Source organism: Lithobates pipiens, unplaced genomic scaffold (genome assembly GCF_037356315.1).
Source record: "Lithobates pipiens isolate NorthernLeopardFrog02 unplaced genomic scaffold, aLitPip1_a1.2 Scaffold_28, whole genome shotgun sequence".
Lineage (NCBI taxonomy): Eukaryota > Metazoa > Chordata > Amphibia > Anura > Ranidae > Lithobates > Lithobates pipiens.
The window spans coordinates 52,493,051-52,513,890 of NW_027507789.1; the positions used below are offsets into that span (position 1 = coordinate 52,493,051).

A 20,840-nucleotide genomic window follows, 5' to 3' on the forward strand; every position below is an offset into this window, starting at 1 on the left:
AAGAAAAAAATTTAAGTCCATAAAAGTGACAATCTTCAAGTAATTATCTTGGTGATGACTCCTCTATGATTTTTACTCAAAATGAACTTCCTTCCACCACACCGTTTGTGACAGTGATTCCGCTCCCTTAAAGGGATTGTAAAGGTTCGTTTTTTATTTTCTACATAGGTTCCTTTAAGCTCGTGCATTGTTGGTTCACTTACCTTTTCCTTCAATTTCCTTTCTAAATGTTTTTTTTCTTTGTTTTCTTTGTCTGAATTTCTCACTTCCTGTTCCTCCTCAGTAAGCTGTTCTGGCTGACTAAACACCGCTCAGATGATGGTGTGAAGTTTACTGAGGAGAAACAGGAAGTGAGATATTCAGAAAAGAAAAAAAACATTTAGAAGGGAAATCGAAGGAAAAGGTAAGTGAACCAACAATGCACTAGCTTAAAGGAACCTATGTAGAAAATAAAAAACAAACCTTTACAACCCCTTTAAGAAACTCGCTCACCAAATTTAAATGGCACTCTCATGCTAGACATCAACAGTTTTAACCCCCCAGGGTTAACAGTACTTCCAATATCTGACCGTGCACAACAGAAGAGGATTGCTCCACCTGGTATAGGTGACAGGTCCTCCGGTTGCAAGGGGCACAGTTATCTAGCTTCCTCCCCAGCGGTCAGTCTCCTGTAGCAATTGGGAGTGAACCCGCGTGTCCTAGACCTGTTTAACTAGAATTGTGTGGACTTTGGTTGTGTATCAGCCTTAGGCGTTTTACGTTTACATTTTATCACTATTTCAAGTGGCAGCTCTAGTACAGTGTTTTTGCATGAGTGCAGTGGTGGGACATCAAGCATAGGTATGTGAGACTTGCTGACCAACAGTTGGACTACTTAAGTTGCCAGCAGTTGTTCCCTCTGATATCTTCCTGTCAATATGTCAAAGATGAGGGATCCCAGACATAGATCTGTTTACGCCCAGGTTCAACAAAGAAATCAACAACTTTGTGTCAAAAACAAAGGATCCCTCTAGCATGCGGAACGGAACAGTAGGGGACCCATGGACCTTACCACCACGACTAGACCTTCTTTCACAAGGTCTGGTATTCCATCCTACTTTACAAACACTAAATTTAACAGTTTGGCTATTGAGACCCACACTCTGAAGAAACGTGGGCTGTCAGGTTCAGTGGTTTCTATCTTGGTTAATGCAAGGGAGCCTGCCTCCATAATTCTATATTATGGAGTCTGGGAAGCATATGTCTCCTGGTGTGAAACCAGGGGGTGCACCCCAGGAAATAGGTCAAAGGTAGAATCGTTGATTTTCTGCAGCTAAAGTGAGAAATAAAGCTGGCCTTGATTGCTTTCTAAGGACAGGTCTCGGCCTTATCAGTATTATTTCAACGACCACTTGTTTCGTTTTCTTTGGTTCATAACTTTACTCAATAACTTTATTCAAGTCCCCTTGGGACTTGAATTTCGTTTTTGGCGGCATTACAAAACAGCCTTTTTTTGGACTGATACGACATATTCCCTTGGTCCTTTTTTGACAAGGGAACTATTTTTTCTTGTAAATATATCTACTGCTAGAAGGGTATAAGAATTGGCTGTGTTTTCTTGTAAAGAGCCATATTATTATAGTTCACAAGGATAAGGTAGTATGGCGTCCTCAACTTAACTTTTTACTGAAGGTAGTATGGGGTTTTTATCTAAACCAGGATATTGTTCTGTCTTCAATTTTTCCAGAACCCTGTTCTATGGAAGAAAAATCACTACATTCTCCTGTTGTGGTGAGAGCAGTTTACTTAAAGACGGCTGCACAGATTCGGAAAACTGATTTTTTTTTTCATATTGCCGGAAGGTCCTAAAAGAGGACAGGCAGCATGGAAATCTACTATTCTAAATGGACTCGACAAGTAATCGTTCAAGCTTATGGTTTAAAGAGGTAGTTTCTACCCTCTCAAATCAAAACTCACTCCTCTAGAGCTGTTAGTGCTTCGTGGGCAGTGCATCACCAAGCCTCCATGGCTCAAATCTGCAAAGACGCAACTTGGTCTTCAATCCATACATTTAACAGATTCTATCAGGTGGATGTAAAAGACATGAGGATGTCGCCTTTGGGTTGTTGTGTATCCCTCCCCCTCAGGTGGCATTGCTCTGGGACATCCCACATAGTAATTACTATGGTTCTGTGTCCCGTGATGTACGATTAAAGAAAATAGGATTGTTATAACAGCTTACCTGTAAAATCCTCTTCTTTTGAAGTATATCACGGGACACAGGGGTCCTGCCCCTCTTTCTAATATACATGTGTATTGCTTTGCTACAAAACTGAGATGCTCCTGATATGGGAGGGGTTATATAGGGAGGCAGCTTCCTGTTTAGGGTGTGCCAGTGTCCAGCACCTGAAGGTGGACTATAACCCACATAGTAATTACTATGGCTCTGTGTCCCATGAGGTACTTCAAAAGAAAAGGACTTTACAGGTAAGCTGTTATAAAAATCCTATTTTTTGGCTCCCCCGCCAGCACTCTTGTCCCCTCCCCTAGGTCCAGTGCCCCCATGGGAAGCTGCTCACACCCAGGTCCCGCTGCTGTGTCCATTGACACAGACAGAGAAACTCAGACCCTGCTCCCTCAGTACTTGCTTCGATTGACAAAGGTGCCTCAGCCAAGCCAGCAAGACCCCAAAGGGAGGGGAGAAAGATGCTTAAGATGTGCGCAACGCTGGATCGAGTGAGGGCCCAGGTAAGTAAAAGGGTGGGGGGGGATGCTGACACCTAAACATTTTTTACCTTAATGCAAGGAATTATGACCACTTCAATGCTCAATTTATTTGCTAAATATTTTATTGTAGGACAAGCTTTTTTACTATATTAAATGGAAGACTTTGGATCTATTCGAATTTCAAAAGAATATTATTTCGAAAATCTTATCTAAGACTTTTCGTTTGTATTTCGCACCATTAGTGGGCTGCAGCAACAGCCGATTTTCGTGCGGCCATTGAATTTGAGTAATCAGACATTTTTTGAAAAACAAACGATTTTCTAATCAATCAATGTACAAGAAAAGAAAGTTCCCGGAAAGAAAAGAAGATTCCCAGCCATGAATATTCTATTCTGTAGCAACATGAGGTGAAATTGAAGGCCTGGTTGGTCGAATTTCAAAATCAATGGTGGCACCATCGGATCACAAAACGCACACATTTTCTGATTTTCAAAAGAAAATTCTTTCGAAATTCAACCATGTATGGCCAGCCTTAGCATTGTAGCTGTGTTATTTACTATGAAAGCCTAACTATTGTATCAATCTGTTCATGACATACATGCTTATCTTGCCTGAAATAAGTTGGAGGGGTGTCCATATAGTTTTGGCCATAGTGTAGGTATGGTTGTCAGGGGCCAACCAACCTTTGGCCATATATTGTACATCTTTAGATAGTAAGCTTGTCATGCTGAGCTCCCTTCTATTGTACAGTATATTGTTGCTATATAGGTTTTGTTGCAAAAATGTATGCTATGGATATTTTAAAAATTATATTGGTTTGTATCTATTTTGTAAAACTCTTTGGAAGATGCTGGCTCAATATAAAGTAGTTATAAAAATGAGATGGCTGTCAGATCCAGTCAAAAATGTTTGGGTGATTCAGTTGTTATCTCTTTTCTGTAAGCGGCCTAAAGAGTTACTACAGTCAAACACATGAAAGATAAATATCAGCACTAAAGAAGTAACAAGCCCACTAATCCTAAATACACATAAAAGTCAATGGCACAAATGACAAAAAGAGAAAAATCTAAGGATTTACACCCTATCACACTTATTGTGAGGTTGAAGCCGTGCTTCTTCACTTGCAGTAGCACAATATCAAAGTAGCATTTCAGTGCTATTTCAGGTGCCACTTAGAAGACATCTGTGCGACCAGATGTCTATGCAAGTCGCACCTGAACTTGCAAAAAGTAGTGCAGAAACTACTTTCAAAATCCGTTTGACATTGAAGTCGCACCGGTTTGACCGTTTCCAATGCAGACAATAGGGTGCGATTTGTCACACGATTTGAAACTGTCAAATTGCATGACAAGTCGCACCGGTGTAACCGGAGACAAAATCTACAGATCAGGTGCTTCGTTAGAAATCTGGTGATGAACTCACTCTGCTGCCCTCTTCAGATAGGGGAAATCCTTATCTAAGCTCCAACAAAACACACAAATAGAGGTGGCACCAGCCTGTTTGATTACTACCGCCAGCCACGGGCATCGGGTCTCCCTCTTTGCAGCGGGTGCGCGCCCTCTGGTTGGGAACCGGTAATTTAAACCCCAGTTCCCCTCTTACATATTGCACTTACAAATATAGGATTAAAAAACGAGCATGTAAACAGTAGCTTGCATGCCTAGTGTCACTCCAGCGCTCCTAGTATTGAAAGGATTGCGGCGATGCCCGGGTTGAGCTTCACTAGGGTGAGGCTACACGGCCTCTCAGCTTGTCTACCCACGTGAAGCTCAACCCGGGCATCGCCACGATCCTTTCAATATTAGGAGCGGTGGAGTGATACCAGGCAGGCAAGCTACTGTTTATATACTCGTTTTTAATCCTATATTTTTAAGTGCAATATATAAGAGGGGATTTGGGGTTTAATTAAAAGCTGTTTAAAACGGAATTATGCTATGAGAGCTTCTTTATTCTTTGGGCATCATCGCTGATGAGCTTGGGATCCAGTAGCAATATATTGGAGTCTAGCATTCCTGGATAGAACACGGTGTGAACCCATACAGACTTAATACTGGTGAAATTATGTTAGAGGCTAAAGAGGTAGTCCATACCATGATCCGATGACCAGAGGAGAAAGACCGCTTATTTGTGGAGTTTAATGCTTATTTTAACCTGATTTCTAGTGAGTGTAAAATCTTAAGGGAGCGATGTCTCACGTGGGGTGGTGAAGGGATGAATATTCTGAAGAATTATTTATAATTACAATTTTTTCAACACTCCCCCACGCACTGTTGGTTATTTTGTTACAGCTGATTACTCAACAGAGACTTTTTTATACTTTCTTTTTCTTGTTTATAATGAGGACATTGTCAATTTAATCCATAGAATTTTATAGCTGGGAGGATCCCAAGGACAAGCCCATGTTTGTGGTACTTCCTTTATTAAGTATGACTTAGGTCTCAGAATCATATAGCTGGGGGAAGCGTCGGTATCACTCGTATGCAGTTTGTGGCTAAAGCTGCTTTACAGTCTTGTGTTTTTTTTTTTTTTTGTTTTTTGGAGTTTGCATTCAACATTATATCAGCATATCTGGTCTACTTTTTACTCTTCTACACAAAAGGGTAAGATTTTTCTTTCGTTGTATGTAGATGTTCTCTTATTATAATGTTCTGGAGCATCACATATAGAATGAAGCTTCTCTTTGAACTTTCTCTGTTAAAGAGGAAGTAAACTCTCCCACTCTGATGCTTTTTTTCATTTAGTCCATTATAATAAGTAATTATCAAGCTATAGCCACTGTAATCCAGCCCAAATCGCATATTACTTACCGTTTAACCACTTCCCGACCAGCACACGACGATGTACGTCGACAGAATGGCACGGGCAGGCATATTGGCGTACATGTACGTCCAATATTCGATGCCGCCCTGCCATCGGGAGCGCGCCGCCGGCGGCGTGCTCCCGCGCTGGTCGGGACCCCCGTGAGTCCGGTCGCGGGACCCGCGGACTCGATCGCTGCGGGCATCCCCGCGATCGTCTCACGGAGCGGCCGAATGGAGGAAATGCTGTATAAACAACATTTTTCCATTCTGCCTAGCAACTAGTGACGCTGATCTCTGCTCCATGTGATTGGAGCAGAGATCAGTGTACACTAAATGAAAGCCCAACCCTCCCACAGTTAGTAACACACCCCTAGGAACACTTAACCCCTACACTGCCACCCACTGGTTAACCCTTTCACTGCCAGTGTCATTTACACAGGAATCACTGCATTTATATAGCAGTGATTACTGTATAAATGACAATGGTCCCAAAAATGTGTCAAAAATGTCCGATGGGTCCCCGACAATGTCGCAGTCACAATAAAAATCGCAGATCGCCGCCATTACTAGTAAAAAAAAAATAATAAAAAATTATTAATAAAAATGCTATAAAACTATCCCTATTTTGTAAACGCTATAACTTTTGCGCAAACCAATCAATAATCGCTTATTGCGATTTTTTTTTTTTACCAAAAATATGTAGAAGAATACGTATCGGCCTAAATTGAGGGAAAAAAATGTTTTTTTATATATTTTTGGGGGATATTTATAATAACAAAAAGTAAAAAATAATGCGTTTTTTTTTCAAAATTGTCGCTCTATTTTTGTTTATAGCGCAAAAAATAAAAACCGCAGGGGTGATCAAATACCACCAAAAGAGAGCTCTATTTGTGGGAAAAAAAGGACGTCAATTTTGTTTGGGAGCCACGTCGCACGACCGCGCAATTGTCAGTTAAAGCGACGCAGTTCCGAATCGCAAAAAGTGGTCTGGTCTTTGACCAGCAAATTGGTCCGGTCTGAAAGTGGTTAAAGAAACTTTAAAAAACTTGTTTCCAGGGGTTAGGCAGCGCCCATCTTAAGTATTGTTTTCTGAGTCCACAGTGGAGTGTATTTCCGCCCTTACATTGAGCACTTCCTGTACTGTTAACCAATCCTCCTTCTCATTCCAATGTTTCGATGGCAACCCTGCTTCCCTGTTCATAGCTGACTTGTTTTATTTCATAGTATTTACTTGTGCTGATTATCTAGTGTTTGCCTTTGTCAGTCTTATCAGCTTCTGCTGATAAGACTGCAGTAATACTGTCCGATGCCCTGGTTTACACTGCATGTGATGTCACATGGGGTTTAGGAGGAAGCTCTGAATGATTCTGCAGTCTCCTGGGATTTCAGTGTTGTGGCGTAGAAAGTCCTGATAATAGATAGACAAGTACACAGAGTGTGCTGGAAATCAGGGGAGATCTAGGCATGTTCAGTGATGTCATTCTAAAGAACAAAAAGGATTACAACAATACTAAGCAAGTAAGGAGATATCTACAAGCAGCTTTCATGAGGGTTTTTTATGGTGATTTAGGCTTGATTCACCCCAATGCATTTTTTGATGCATTTTGCAGAAATGCACGGACATTTTTTAACATGGGTTCCTATGGAACATGTTCACATCAATGCATTTTAGTGCCTCTGCGTTTTTGGAAAGGGTCAGGGACTTTTTTCCCCACAAAATGCAGCGTTTTGTATGTAATAGAATTCAGTGGACCTGCATCCAAAACGCAAGTACCACATTTTTACAGCGATTTTGCCGCAATTTGCATTTTTTTTTTTTTTTACACTGTATATAGCTGGTTGCTAAGGAGAGGGCCCGGGATGCCAGCCCCCGTGTCCTTACCAACCGATGAGTCAGCTGACTTTCTGCTGAATGTAAAAAAAAAAAAAAATGCAGACTAAAAATAAAAAATCGAGAAAAAAAAAACAGCGTGAGGTCATCCCCCAGGTCCATACCAGGCCCTTGGGTCTAGTATGGATTCGGAGGGGACCCCCACACCAAAATTTAAAAAAAAAATGGTGTGGGGGGTCCCCCCAAAATCCACACCAGACCCTTATCGGAGCATGCAACCCGGCAGGTCAGGAAAGGGAGGGGACGAGGGAGCACCCCTCCCCCTCCCCCTCCTGAACCATGCCAGGCTGCATGCCCTCAACATGGGGGGATAGGTGCTTTGGGGCGGGGGGGGCTCTGCGTCCCCCACCCCAAAGCGCCTTGTCCCCATGTTGATGAGGACAAGGGCATCTTCCCGACAACCCTGGCCGTTGGTTGTCGGGGTCTGTGGGTGGGGGGCTTATCGGAATCTGGGAGCCCCTTTAATAAGGGGGTCCCCAGATCCCGGCCCCCCACCCTATGTGAATGAGTATGGGGTACATCGTATGTGGTACATACTCATTGACCCCCACGCCATTTTTTTTTACATTTTGGCATGGGGTCCCCTCCGAAATCCATACTAGACCCAAGGGCCTGGTATGGACCTGGGGGGGGGACCCCACGCCGTTTTTTTTTCTCGATTTTTTGCCAGCATTTTTTTTTTTTTTACATTCAGCGGGAAGTAAGCTGACAGCTGATGACTCATCGGTTGCTAAGGATGTGGCGGCCGGCTTCCCGCACCCCTCTCCTTGGCAACCAGCTAGATACCGTGTTAAAAGCGAATCACTGTAAAAACGTGTGGCCAAAAACACGGCAAGCACCGCAAAAAGCACTGCAGAAACGCTCAAAAGCAACATGCATAGATGTGAATTGAGCCTTACATGGGACAAAGTTGTGGGGGAGAATTTACAACCACTATTCCTAAAGCAGAAACCTTGGCAGAAGCATAGTTACATTTAATCTACATTTTATGCCAGGTTCACACTGCTGCAATGTCAGGCATCACATGTGATTCACACTGCACTGCTGTGCAAATCACATGTGATGTCTGTGCGATGCAAATTCAGCCATACAGAGTGTATAAAAAATAAATAAATACCATAAATGGACGGGGGTGATAAATGGCAAGTGAATAACTCATTTTAGCTGATCACAAATCCGAAAACGATCAGGTGTATACACAATATGTGTAGTTGTCTGCAGACACATTTTCTGCTCTAAACAGGAATTCTCAGGTAGGATGAGCATTCCTGTTTAACCACTTGGCGCCGGGTGGATGTCCTGGGACGGCCTCGACTTTCGGGGGTTATATCTGAATGCTGCCTGAGGTTACAGACATCATTCAGATATCAGCATTTTCAGCCGGCAATTCCCTGCACCATAAGAACGATCATAGCGGCTGTTCCGCCGCTTGATCGTTCTAACGGGCGGCGGTCCTCCCACCCTCCGGTGCTTCTACCGACTCACCGCTTCCATCAGTGAGTCGGTCACAGGATCCGCCGGCCCCCGGATGATATAGAGATTTCCGGCTATATAGATTTCCGGTGGACCAGACTGTCCCCGGAGTCTCTATGATTGTTCGGAGGCCGGGCGCGATGTTATGACGTCACGCCCGGCTTCTGCATTCAAAATAACGGCGCCACCTTGGCTGGGAAGCCGTGATCGTTTTTTTTTTTTTTTTTTTTTTTTTTTTTTTAGGCTTCCCAGCCTGGAGGTGAGATATGTGGGTCTTATTGACCCCATATCTCACTGTAAATAGGTCCGATCATGCCATATTCCTATTACAAGGGATGTTTGCATTCCTTGTAATAGGAATAAAAGTAATCAAATTTTTTGTGTCAAACTAAAAAAATAAAATTAAAGTGCCCCTGTACCCGTGAGCTCGTACGCAGAAGCAAACGCATATGTAAGTCCCGCCCACATATGGAAGTGGTGTGCAAACCACACATGTGAGTTATTGCCGCGAACGTTAGAGTGAGAGCAAGAATTCTAGCCCTAGACCTCCTCTGTAACGCAAAACGTAACCAGTAAAATTTTTTAAAGTGTCGCCTATGGGGATTTTTAAATACCAAAGTTTGGCGCCATTCCATGAGCGTGTGCAATTTTGAAGCGTGACATGTTGGGTATCTATTTACTCGGCGTATCCTCATCTATCAAATTATGCAAAAAAATTGGGCTAACGTTACTGTTTTTTTTTTTTTTTTTTTTGCATGAAACAGTTTTTTTTCTGGAAAAAACATGTTCGAAAAATTGCTGTGTAAATACCGTGCAAGATAAAAAGTTGCAACAACCGCCATTGTATTCTCTAGGGTCTTTGCTAAAAAAAACATATATAATGTTTGGGGGTTCTATGTAATTTTCTAGCAAAAAAATTATGAATTTTACATGTAGGAGAGAAATGTCAGAATTGGCCTGGATGGGAAGTGGTTAAGTAAAAGTTGAGGACAAGAAAGATAAACCATAGTAGTTAAACAGGTTTTTTTTAAGCCATCCAATCATTTTATCCACCAGAACTGTTTACAGGCACAGTGGCTGCAAATCATATGACAACAATTTGCAAGGAGATTAGTGAAACTCAACATTGTATCATAAAGGTGAAGACAATGAGTGCCTGATGTGTCTTTTTATATTCATTTTAACAGTCTGATCCTCTGGGACTCAATGCTGCACCGGTTCCTACTGAGGCATGTATTCCTACAACTCCTAAGGAATCCATGCCACGCAAGAGGAGGATATCTGAGGAGGCTCCTCCAGTCACCGACAGCACCAAGAAGATTAAGGTAAGGGTGCATTTTGGTTTTGTGGCTTACTTTTAAAAAAACATATTTTTTTTTTTTTTAAATAAACGTGCACCACTAGTAGTTGATAAAAAAAGGTAATTTGTTATAAATCTTGTGCATGTACAGTGTAAAATTTTTTCATTCAGGCAGACCTTTCACAAAAAGTTGCGGGTAGGGTTGCACTGATACCTTTTGCTGTGCAATTTGAGCCCATGTAAAATGAATAGGCTCAAACCGCACTTCAAAGAATCGCGTGGGATTTGAACGAGAATGCGGTTTGATTAATGTCCGAATCACATGCGGTTTTCTGCACCACTCCTGTGTGAACCCAGGCTGAAGTCACTATGACAAGCCTGGGTTCACACCAGAGCAGTGCGAATTGAGCCCATTCATTTTGTATGGGCTCAAATTGCACCACAGAGGTATCAGTTTCAGGTGTTGGAGCATTTGCATGCGTACGAGTATTCCTGCAAATGCTTAGTATCGGCACCCATACTGGTGTAACCCTAATTGCAGAGTACAGTATAAAGTAGAACCTGGGTGCTTTTTTGTAATTCTGATTTTAATTTTTTTTACCATAGCTTGTATTTGAAGTGTGTGTAAACTCTAATTATTGAAAGCATTGTTATATCTGTTAAGTGCAAAACAAAATACATGTTGACCCTGCCAGAAATCTAGTGAGCTACTAAATTCCTATGCTCTCTATCTCCACTGGTATCGGTTAGCATTGTTCTCAGATCAGTCTTTGGGCTCAAGAACACCTCCTCTCTATTATTTATGTTATGAAGGAGGTGTTCTGTAGTCTTGTTCCAGGGTGACAACACTTCCCCATAGATACAGTATAGTGAGTGATGTCTGATTATTGGAGGAAAGCAGGCTGAGTTCCCAGCACAACTAGAGAACTGACCACGTGTGTTCTTCTGCTTCGCTTTTAATAGGAAAGCAGAGGTACTGTCAGGAACACCAGGGATTTCACACAAAGAAAGCAATACATAGAAAAGGATACTTTCTCATACAAGTACATGGTACAGCAGGCACATATCAGGAATATGAAGTGATGGATTTATATATTCTTTAATGGCAAGATCTCCAGGTACAATAAAGGAAAGAAGCCTAAAAAAAGAAAAGTTATGGAACAACCACATCTACGAATGAGTGAAAGGTGCAATACATTATTTTTTGTTATTGGGTTTAGATCTGGTATATGAAAAAAATCAGTAATCCATTCTTGCATCTTCTCCGTGTTTGGCATGTATAATTTAGGTATGCTAGATTGGACATCAAACCATACATTTTTTAATAAATAATAACTTCATTTTTTTAAATGCTTGTTTATCATTATTGAAACTGTTTTCAATTGAATTTGATATTGTCTTCTATTACCTTAGATTGAGTCTGTGCCTGCGACACCGGCTACCGTGACCAGCTCCCCAGCCTGTCCAGGGCTTTCTTTAGAGGAGAAGTTTGCAAACATGGTGAAGCCGACCGAGTGAGTTTTTCAGATTTTAGGGTTAGAATGTTGTAGTTGGGCAAGACATCGTTATCAGAGAACCCCGATCAAAAGTAAAAATTTCACCTTGCAACTGTAAAGTTGATAAGTAATTTTTCTTGACAGTGTTTACTGGGATTTGGACATACAGAGTAATGCATTGGTTAAGTCGCCTCCACCCTCTCACCCATTACCACTGCCATCGCAAGCTTTAGCAGTCCACCCTGAAGTGGAACTTCTACGGGCACAGCTTATCCTGAAACTACGACAACATTACCGAGAACTCTGCCAACAAAGAGAGGGTATGTGTATATTTTATATAATAGGGTGCGTTGACAGTTCTTGATCCCTAATGCAAAAATATAAAATTGACCCTGCTGTATCATGGATATCCATTTTTTTTTCCACCCTTGTACCAGTTACCAGTGTGCTGAGGCTGCTGAGAGGTGGAGTGAAAAATCTGCTCCTCTGTTAGTGGTTGTGGCCCCTGGTAGAAGCATTTATCACAACAGACTGAAAATGACATTTTACTGTCTTGCACTAACTGCAGAAATTTGCTATATGCAGGCTCTCTTCTGTTCCAGTTGAATAGTAAGAGCAATGCAGAGAGGTTGCAGTAGATCTTTACATCGGGTTCTTAGTCCTTGGAGTTCTGCATTGGCAGCAGGATTTGCTAGGCTTGGGACATTTGCTAGATGTCAGGAACACCCATACAACCTCTGGTTCTAGGTCTTTGGCGTTCTTCATTGTTAATAAGATTTTCCAGTTTTGGGAATATTACTAGGTGTCGGGAAAATTCACGCAACCTGTGGTTCTCGGTCTTGTATTTCTGCATTAGTAGTCAGATTTACTAAATCTAATAGGATCCAAGAAGGCATTGAGGCTGATTCACTAAAGAAATTGAGAATATTTCAACAATGCACTGTATGGATATTTACTTAATTTATCCAATCAAGTGCAGATTAAAAAAAAGTAAACAGGCATTTGCTTTTCACATGATTGGATCATTGAAGTGAATCTCCAAACAATTTAGTGTGTAAACATTCTAAACTCCTTTGGTAAATCAGCCTCAGTATGTCTATAAAATACAGAAGGAACCAGTACAGCTGCAAAAATGCTTGTGTTATGCTACAGACAATGTTCACCTTACTGGGATCGAGTTTTTCGGTGAAGCACATGATCTCCTACTTGGCCAAAGATAATTTTGAAAATATACATTTTATAAACACCACAGCTTTGCTCCTGAGTAGAATATTTTTGTATATAAATACAATACATCATTTTTTTATTGCTGTTTAAATTAACACGTAACCCCCCCAGTTTGTAGTATCTTCGGGGGGCTGGCATGTAAAATACATGTGAGAGGTGTATACTGTTTCTAAATTCCTGAGCTGGGTGACCAGGTAAGTGGAGCTCATTGGATGGTTTATAGCCTGAGCAGAGACATTAGAGGGTGGTCATACATTTTTGTACTCACATTGATGGAGCCTTTGACAGTGTCTCAACTTGGCTTACAAGCAACCTTCTTGGATAGATTAGGGAGACAGATTGGGGAGTGGAACTGGCATCAGTTTATCAGCTGGAGAACAATATTATAAGGATCGTCTTCCCTGACAGTGGTAAGCTGTGAACACCAATCTTCCTGTATAGATTTTTAGCTGACAGCTGCTTCTCCTTTTCTCCCTCAGCTAAAAAGCTATACAGGGAGATCGGTGTTCACAGCTATTCCCCGCCTCACCCATCATTCCCCGCGGTGTCCTGGATCCTGTCCGGATCCCCTCCTCTCCTTTCCCGCTGGCTGCTGTCAGGGATTGGACACAGTGAGGGAGATCGCTCCTGTGTCCTGTGATAACTGAGCAGAGTAAACTGTGTTTGCACAGTTTATGAATGAACAGGAGCCTCTGTCTCCTGTTCATTCCTCTTCAGTGCTGAGAAAGGGATTGGGAATCTGTCTTCAGTCCCTTTCTCTATCTCAAAGGGGAGATGTCTGGGGTCTGCTTAGACCCCTGATATCTCACCAAAGCCCCCCAAAAAATATTAAAAAATTATTGTAAAAAAATTAAATTAAAAAAAAAATAAAATAAACTACTGACACTACTCCCCCCTGCCCTACCAACACTGTCCACTGCCCCAACCCCTCCCTCCCAAAAAGCATTGTGAAAAAACTTAAAAACAAATTAAATTGTAAAAAAAAACAAACGTAAAAATAAAAAACTGACACCGCCCATTGCCACATACCCCAACCCCCTTCCCCAGATGCACTGTGAAAAAATAGCTCAGTGGTTGTGGGTGTGGAGCGCCACTTTCCTGAAATGAGTTTGCCACCTCCCTGAGTTTTTGCAGGATGGGATGCCTGACTGCAGCTGAAATTAACATTTGCCTGACTATGTGATGCTTTTCCACTCTTGTGCACTCTGTAGCCTTATTTTCTGTTCTTAGCTGAGAGGAGTGGAACTTAGAATGGTCTTTTACCGGTATGATCCCGTCTTATTGAAGGTTACATTTTTTGTGTGTTCAGAAATGGAGTACTGGGGTTGATTTACTAAAACTGGAGAGTGCAAAATCTGGTGCAGCTCTGCATAGAAACTAAATCGGCATCCAGGTTTTTTTTTTTTTATGTCAAAGCTTAAAGCAGGCCCCAGTCATTTTTTTCAACTTTCCATCTTCTAAATCTTCTGCCCTTGTTGTTTTAACTTTGGATAGTAAAACTTTTTTTTCTGCCAGTAAATACCTTATACAGCCCACTTCTTCTGATTGCTTGGCTAGTAAAAAGCCTAGGCTTATGCCACCATGCACAGCGCTCTCTCTCTCTCTCTCTCTCTCTCTCTCAGAGAGAAAGAGATTGCTTGGAAGGGAGGGTAATGAGTCATAAGATGGCCAATGAGAGCTGCAGGGCTGGAAATGTGTGTCTGTGTAAATTCAGGAAGTGAACAGGCAGCAGCTTCAACTGCTCACAGTTAAAATGGCTGCAGCCAGACTCAGTGGAGGGAGATTTCTACAGCATATTTGGCAAGTACAGAATCACAGCATATGTAAAATAATATGCAAAGTGGCTGGAGGGAAGCTTCAGAATGGCAGATGTTTTTATTACAAATTATGTGAGCAGACTGCAGTTCCTCTTGCCCTCCAGAAGATTGACCCCCCCCCCCCCCCCCCTTATGACCAGACCATTTCTCACTGTGTTACTTTAACTGACAATTGCAACATGTGAAGCTGTACCCAAACAAAATGTATGTCATTTTTTTCCACAAATAGATATTTCTTTTGGTGGTATTTGATGACCTCAGCGGTTTTTATTTTTTCGCTATAAACAAAAAAACTCTGACAATTTTGAAAAGAAAACAATATTTTTTTACTTTCTGCTATAAAACACATCCAATAAATTTTTTAAAAAAAATCAAATTTCTTCATCAGTTTAGGCCAATAAGTATTTTGCTACGTATTTTTGGTTATAGCGTCTACAAACTATGGGATACATTTATTTTATTTTTGTTTATTTTTTTTTACTAGTAATGGGTGCGATCAACGACTTTGGGGGACTGCGATATTTTTTTGGGACCAGTGACACTAATACAGTGATCAGTGCTAAAAAATATTCACTGTCACTGTACTAATGACACTGGCAGGGAAGGAGTTAACATCAGGGGCGATCAAAGGGTTAACTGTGTGCCTAGCTGGTGTTTTCTTACTGAGGTGCTTGTACTAGGGGAAGGCATGGGTCCATGTCCCTGTCCCAGTTTTGCAGGAACACAGGATCCGTGCCTTCTGTACAGACAGAACGGGAATCTGCCTTGTTTACATAGGCAAGACCACCATTCTCCCTCTGTACCGAAGGATCTGCAGGTGCCGACGGACATCGCTGATCCAGCTCCAGCTGTGTATAACCACAATGGGAGCAGGCCTCCAGCGTTGCGCATGTGATACGGTGGAGCTGTGCCACTTTGCCACCGTATATCTAAGTTATATGGTCCTCAAGTGGTTAATTGAACAAGCTAAAGTTAGAAGCTGATTGGCTACCATGCACAGGTGCTCCAGTTTTAGTAAATCAATCCCACGGTTCTAAGAAGAAGTTGTTTTTTGGAGCCGGTCTCCCTAAACAAGACTGACCATTCTCTTCTGACTTCTTTCAACAACCAGGTGTTTTAGCCCACACAGGGAGATGCAATTAGCAGACCTCCAGCTGTTGCAGAACTACAAGTCCCATGAAGAATAGCAAGACTCTGACAGCCACAAGCATGACACCCAGAGGGAGAGGTTGAAAGGACTTGTAGTTTTGCAACAGCTGGAGGTCCGCTAATTGCAGTGTATGAAAATCCAACAAATCAGCATTGTTTAGAATACTGTAAGCTGTCATGTTGGTCTTGCACAGTTATTCCTTGAGCAAACTCACTCCGGTCTTGCTTGTGTTTATTGTACGGTCAAAGTGTGTGTGTATTATACACTGAATATCATTTATGTGAATATATATTTATATATACACACACTAATTATTTCATGACACTTCTTATGTGACTAAATATAGCACAAGCTAGAAAGTTTATATGTACCGCTAAACATGAAACAACCCTCAAATGAGATGATGACATTTATGGTTAACCACAAAACACAAAAACACATCCCAAGGCTTACTTAGTCACAATCACAAGTTCTCTTTATGCTGTAAGATATTAATTTTATCAACAAAAAATAAAGATATAAATTTTATCAGCTACAGGATTTTTTTTTAGCCTTCTTTGGTTTTTATGTTGGCACATGATTTTGCTTTTAAAGGAGATACGCATTGTAGTAAAAAAAACGTTGAATATATTTAAAGCTATACAAAAGTAAAATTTAAAAGGACTACCCATGCAGTGGGGCTCCCCCTGCACTCACGGGTTAAATTCTCAACTTTCCATTACTGTCCTGCATTGTTAGGTAGGCCATAGACGATGCAAATTGGTTGCAGAAAAGAAATTTGTATGATTCCCACATCAACACAGTGCTGGCAGGGGAATCTCTTCTGCCGAGACATTGTAATCTCCCGGTGGGGGAAGCCAAGAAACCGGTGATTATTGCCAGTGGCTACTGCATGCCAGCCGCTTACAATAATTGCAAGTAAAGTCCGGCAGGCTGGTTAAACCACGGTTGATTAAACGATAAACTTGGTACATTCAGCCTACTCATAAATCGTTCGAATCCCACCCCATTCCTAATGAACCAGCCAAGATTTGAACGGTCTATGGCCGGCCTGTGTAAGGACGCAGAGGGCTTGTCCACTTTTTAGTGTTACCCCAGGCAAAAATGAACATTTATCCTTTGGGAGCCTCACTGCAAGATTTAGTATTTTTTTATTTAACAGCTTTTATATCTTTTTGTATTATGTCTATGCACAGTCAGTCGTTACTTCTTCTATCAAGCAATAGCACAACACCCCATTACCGCCATTTACTACTTTTAAATAAAGTCTGGGCTAAATACCATGTTTTCCTTTATCCATTTGGAATATATTCTCGTGTCAAAAAAACCTCTTGTTCGATAAGCATTGTAGAGCAGCAATTCTCACATCTTTGTACTGAAGCCCTCAGCTTCAAAAAATACTAATAATGATACCAGGTATCAGGAATTTGGTATCCACTGTCCAGTTCTTTTATTATCAATGCAGATTAAGCATTTTTTTTTTTTTAAGTAGAGATGTGGGAGCCCTGACCCTAATGTGCAAGTATGAATGGCGTACTTTGACATTTTACAAAATTACCTCTCAATTTTCTTTGCCCCAGCAATGAAAACTCCACAGCCGCTGGAGGGATAGAGAGGGTAAAAAAGGGGGAGGGTATGTCTATATATCAAGAATAATGTACAAGTGAATGTGTGAGATTACATCACTAAGGGAACTAGGGAGGAGGTGGAATCCTTATGGGTAGAGCTCCAAAGGGATGAAGCTAAGGAGAAAATAATACTGGGAGTATGCTATAGGTCCCCTAACCTGAGGGAGGAGGTGGAGGTGGACCTCCTATTGCAATTTGGATTAGCAGCAAGGATGGGAAGTGTCGTCATAATGGGGGATTTTAGTAATCCAGACATACACTGGGCGGAGGGAACTGCACATTCATCTAAGGCTCGCCAGTTCCTAAATGTCTTGCTAGAAGACATAAATTGGGATAAAATCTTAGGAACAAAGAACACGGAGGAGAGATGGGTTTGCTTTAGGAGCATATTAAATAAGGGCATTAGCCAGTGCATCCCATTGGGTAATACATTTAAAAGAGCAAACAAAAGTCCTGGATGGCTTAACTCCAATGTAAAAATGCATTAAAAAAAAGAAAAGGAGAAGGCCTTCAAAAAATACAAGGTTGAGGGATCATCATCAGCATTCAGACTTTATAAAGAATGCAACAAGATATATGTAAGGGTACAATTAGGGCGGCTAAGCTAGAACATGCAAAAACACATATTGGAGGAGATCAAAAATAATCTCAAGATATTCTTTAAGTATGTAAATAGGGGAGGACAGACCATAATGGCCCCATAAAGAACGAGGAAGGACATCTGATTACAAAGGGTAAGGAAATGGCGAAGGTATTGAATTTATTCTTCTCAGTCTTCATGAGGGAATCGAGGGGGCTTTAGTAACCAAAACTGCAGTGTTTATCCTCATGACACATCACAGGAAGCACCCTCATGGCTAACAGAGGACAGAGAGATGAGACGCATCTACCTGTCCCGGCACACTCATGCTGCTGATCCACCTCTCGCATCCAGCCCACTTGCTTGTATGTGATGTCACATACAAGCATCTGGAATGAATGCGCAATAATGAGCTCAGGTCGGGCATTTTCTGAAAGCAGTGGGCCTGTGCAGGATCATAAGTTGGGCCCCCACAGCTGAGAAAAAGTACAGTTCAGTAGTAAGCGATGTAAAGGTTCAGGAATAATTTCAACAAAGTTCCCAGAAGCTCAACAGTAATTCCACAAACTGTCACCTGATTGGGGTTTTCTCAATCACAGTGAAATCCCTTCCTTCTGAGATTGGTAGTGGCAACCAAGCGAGTCATCTTCCTCCAGATGGTGGGCAGGGCAAGCAGGACTGTGGTTGGCTTTAGCAGTGGCCAATGACAGTCCTCCTCCTCCTGGAAACAGGGACCACCCCCCCAGCAGAACTTCACCCAATCTCTTCCCCATCACAAAAGCAGATGATTGCAGCTACAAAGAACAAATGATTCTGACACTGCATGTCTACAAACATACACGCATTGAAGGAGATTTACTAAAACCGGAGCATGATAAATCTGGTGCAGCTCTACATAGTAACCAATCAGATTCCATGATTTATTGTCAAAGCTTAATTAAACAAGCTAAAGTTAGACGCTGATTGGCTACCATGCACAGCTGCACCAGCTTTTTCACTCTTCAGTTTTAGTAAATCAACCCTATTGACTTTGCAAAGCTAACACATTTTTTTTTTTAAGTGAGGCATTTTAGCTGAGTCCAATGAGAGTGGACATTTCAGTCACATGGCTAAAATAAAGGTTGTTAGCTGTGTGTTTTTGTTTTGTGAGTTGGAAGGGGGAGCAGGCAGTGTTCAATGCTTCAGGATTGGATTAGCAGTTGTGGATTCATTTCACTTGTCTACAGTTAGTGTTTTCTTCACTTTCCTGGCCAATGGAATAAGGATTTTAGGCAAGTGGAGATGACCGAGCTGCTGTTTAATGTTAGTGATTCCTGTTACCAATTCCCTACAGCATTGCTCATTCTTCCCTAGATCAATATATGAATGGAATGCACTGGAGGCATTTTCATATTAGCAAGTTTGAACAAGGGCCCACACCAGTGGCGTAACTAGAACCTACATGGCCCCGATGCAAGAAACCATGAAGGGCCCCCCTGAACCCCAGCCAGGGCCCTTCCCTCTGAGTCCAGCAGTGGAACTCCAGGGCGTGGTCAGAGGTATTACCTTTGTGAGCCCTGTAGTTCCACCACTGGCATCAGTGTTTTTTTTTTTATTATTTTTTAAAATTGTTAGGTGCCCCATTGGGGGACTGTCCCTAGGCAGGATGGGGTCCCTGTCCCCAGAAGAGATGAGGTCCTTTTTTCCAGGGCAGATGAAGTTACTGCCCCCCAGATGAGAAGGGGTCCCTGTCCCCAGGGGAGATGGGGGTCCCTGTCCCCTCATGAGAAGGGGCCCCTGTCCCCAGGGGGAGATGGAGGGGGTATGTAATGGTGTGTGGGGGATGGGGTCCTCTCACTCACCATGACCAAGCTGCAGGCCACGCACTCATCCATGTAGGCCTGGGCTCCATCCAGTGTGCTGGACGGGCGATCAGCATATCTCCCAGAAAGACCTTTTATCATCTGTGTATGACTGGGGAGGAGGAGGGCTGGCAGACAAGCCAGCAGTGTCCTCCGGGAGCTCTCATAGGGCTGCACTGCATCTGTGTGCTTAAAGTTTGTTTGCAGTGTGGGCCTGACTCGGGGGGGGGGGGGGGGGCAGCACAGGGCCCAGTTGCAGTCGCGACTGCTGCACCCCCTATAGTTACGCCCCTGGCCCACACTATACATTTCCTCTCTGATCTCTGGAGTGGCTAGAAATGCCCTTTCTCCAGGTTTTTATTTGTATGATGATTTTATGCAAGGCAGCATCTTCCAGACTTTTCAAGTATCAAAACTACAAAATTTTAAAAGCGTTGCCGCCAAACAAGTACCAAATCCAATATCAACCATTTACCAAAAAAATTAAAAACTTTACAGGTACCAGGCATGACAAACTTTACAAAATTCAAGTATTTATTTACACCTTTAAAAAAAAACTAAAAAAACATAAGGAATATATTTCCTCATAAAAGTTACATTTTTATTTTCCAGAGGGTATCGGTCATTTGGTTGACACTCTTTGGAAACTAAAGATGTAACTTTTATGAGGAATTATATTTTATAGTTTATAATTATATCGTTTTTTTTTTTCATTTTTTTTTAAATAATGTTGCAAATAAGTACTGTATTTGCCGGCGTATAAAACGAACCCCTATTTTTCCAGTGAAAATGTAGGTTTTGAGCTATACTCGCCATATAAGACTACTCCCTTCCGAGGCAACACCATTAAAAAAAAAAAAACAGAAACCTAAAAAAAAAATCTTAAAAAAACTTAACATCAGAAAAAGGAAACTGGTGAACTACAAGTCC

At 41.8% G+C, this 20,840-nt stretch overlaps 1 protein-coding gene across 3 annotated transcripts in view; it reads left to right on the forward strand.

Annotated features, from left to right (window-relative positions):
- Nucleotides 1–20,840, forward strand: part of PCIF1 (phosphorylated CTD interacting factor 1) — a 68,117-nt gene that overhangs the window by 20,208 nt on the left and 27,069 nt on the right. For 2 of the 3 annotated variants that reach the window (XM_077459233.1, XM_077459234.1), the window contains 3 exons: nt 10,059–10,196; nt 11,585–11,685; nt 11,812–11,987. In XM_077459233.1, the coding sequence (XP_077315359.1) occupies nt 10,059–10,196; nt 11,585–11,685; nt 11,812–11,987 (415 nt within the window). Of the gene's footprint in view, nt 1–5,168; nt 5,307–10,058; nt 10,197–11,584; nt 11,686–11,811; nt 11,988–20,840 lie in introns of those variants that run through there. The other variant, XM_077459235.1, reaches the window with a different exon arrangement.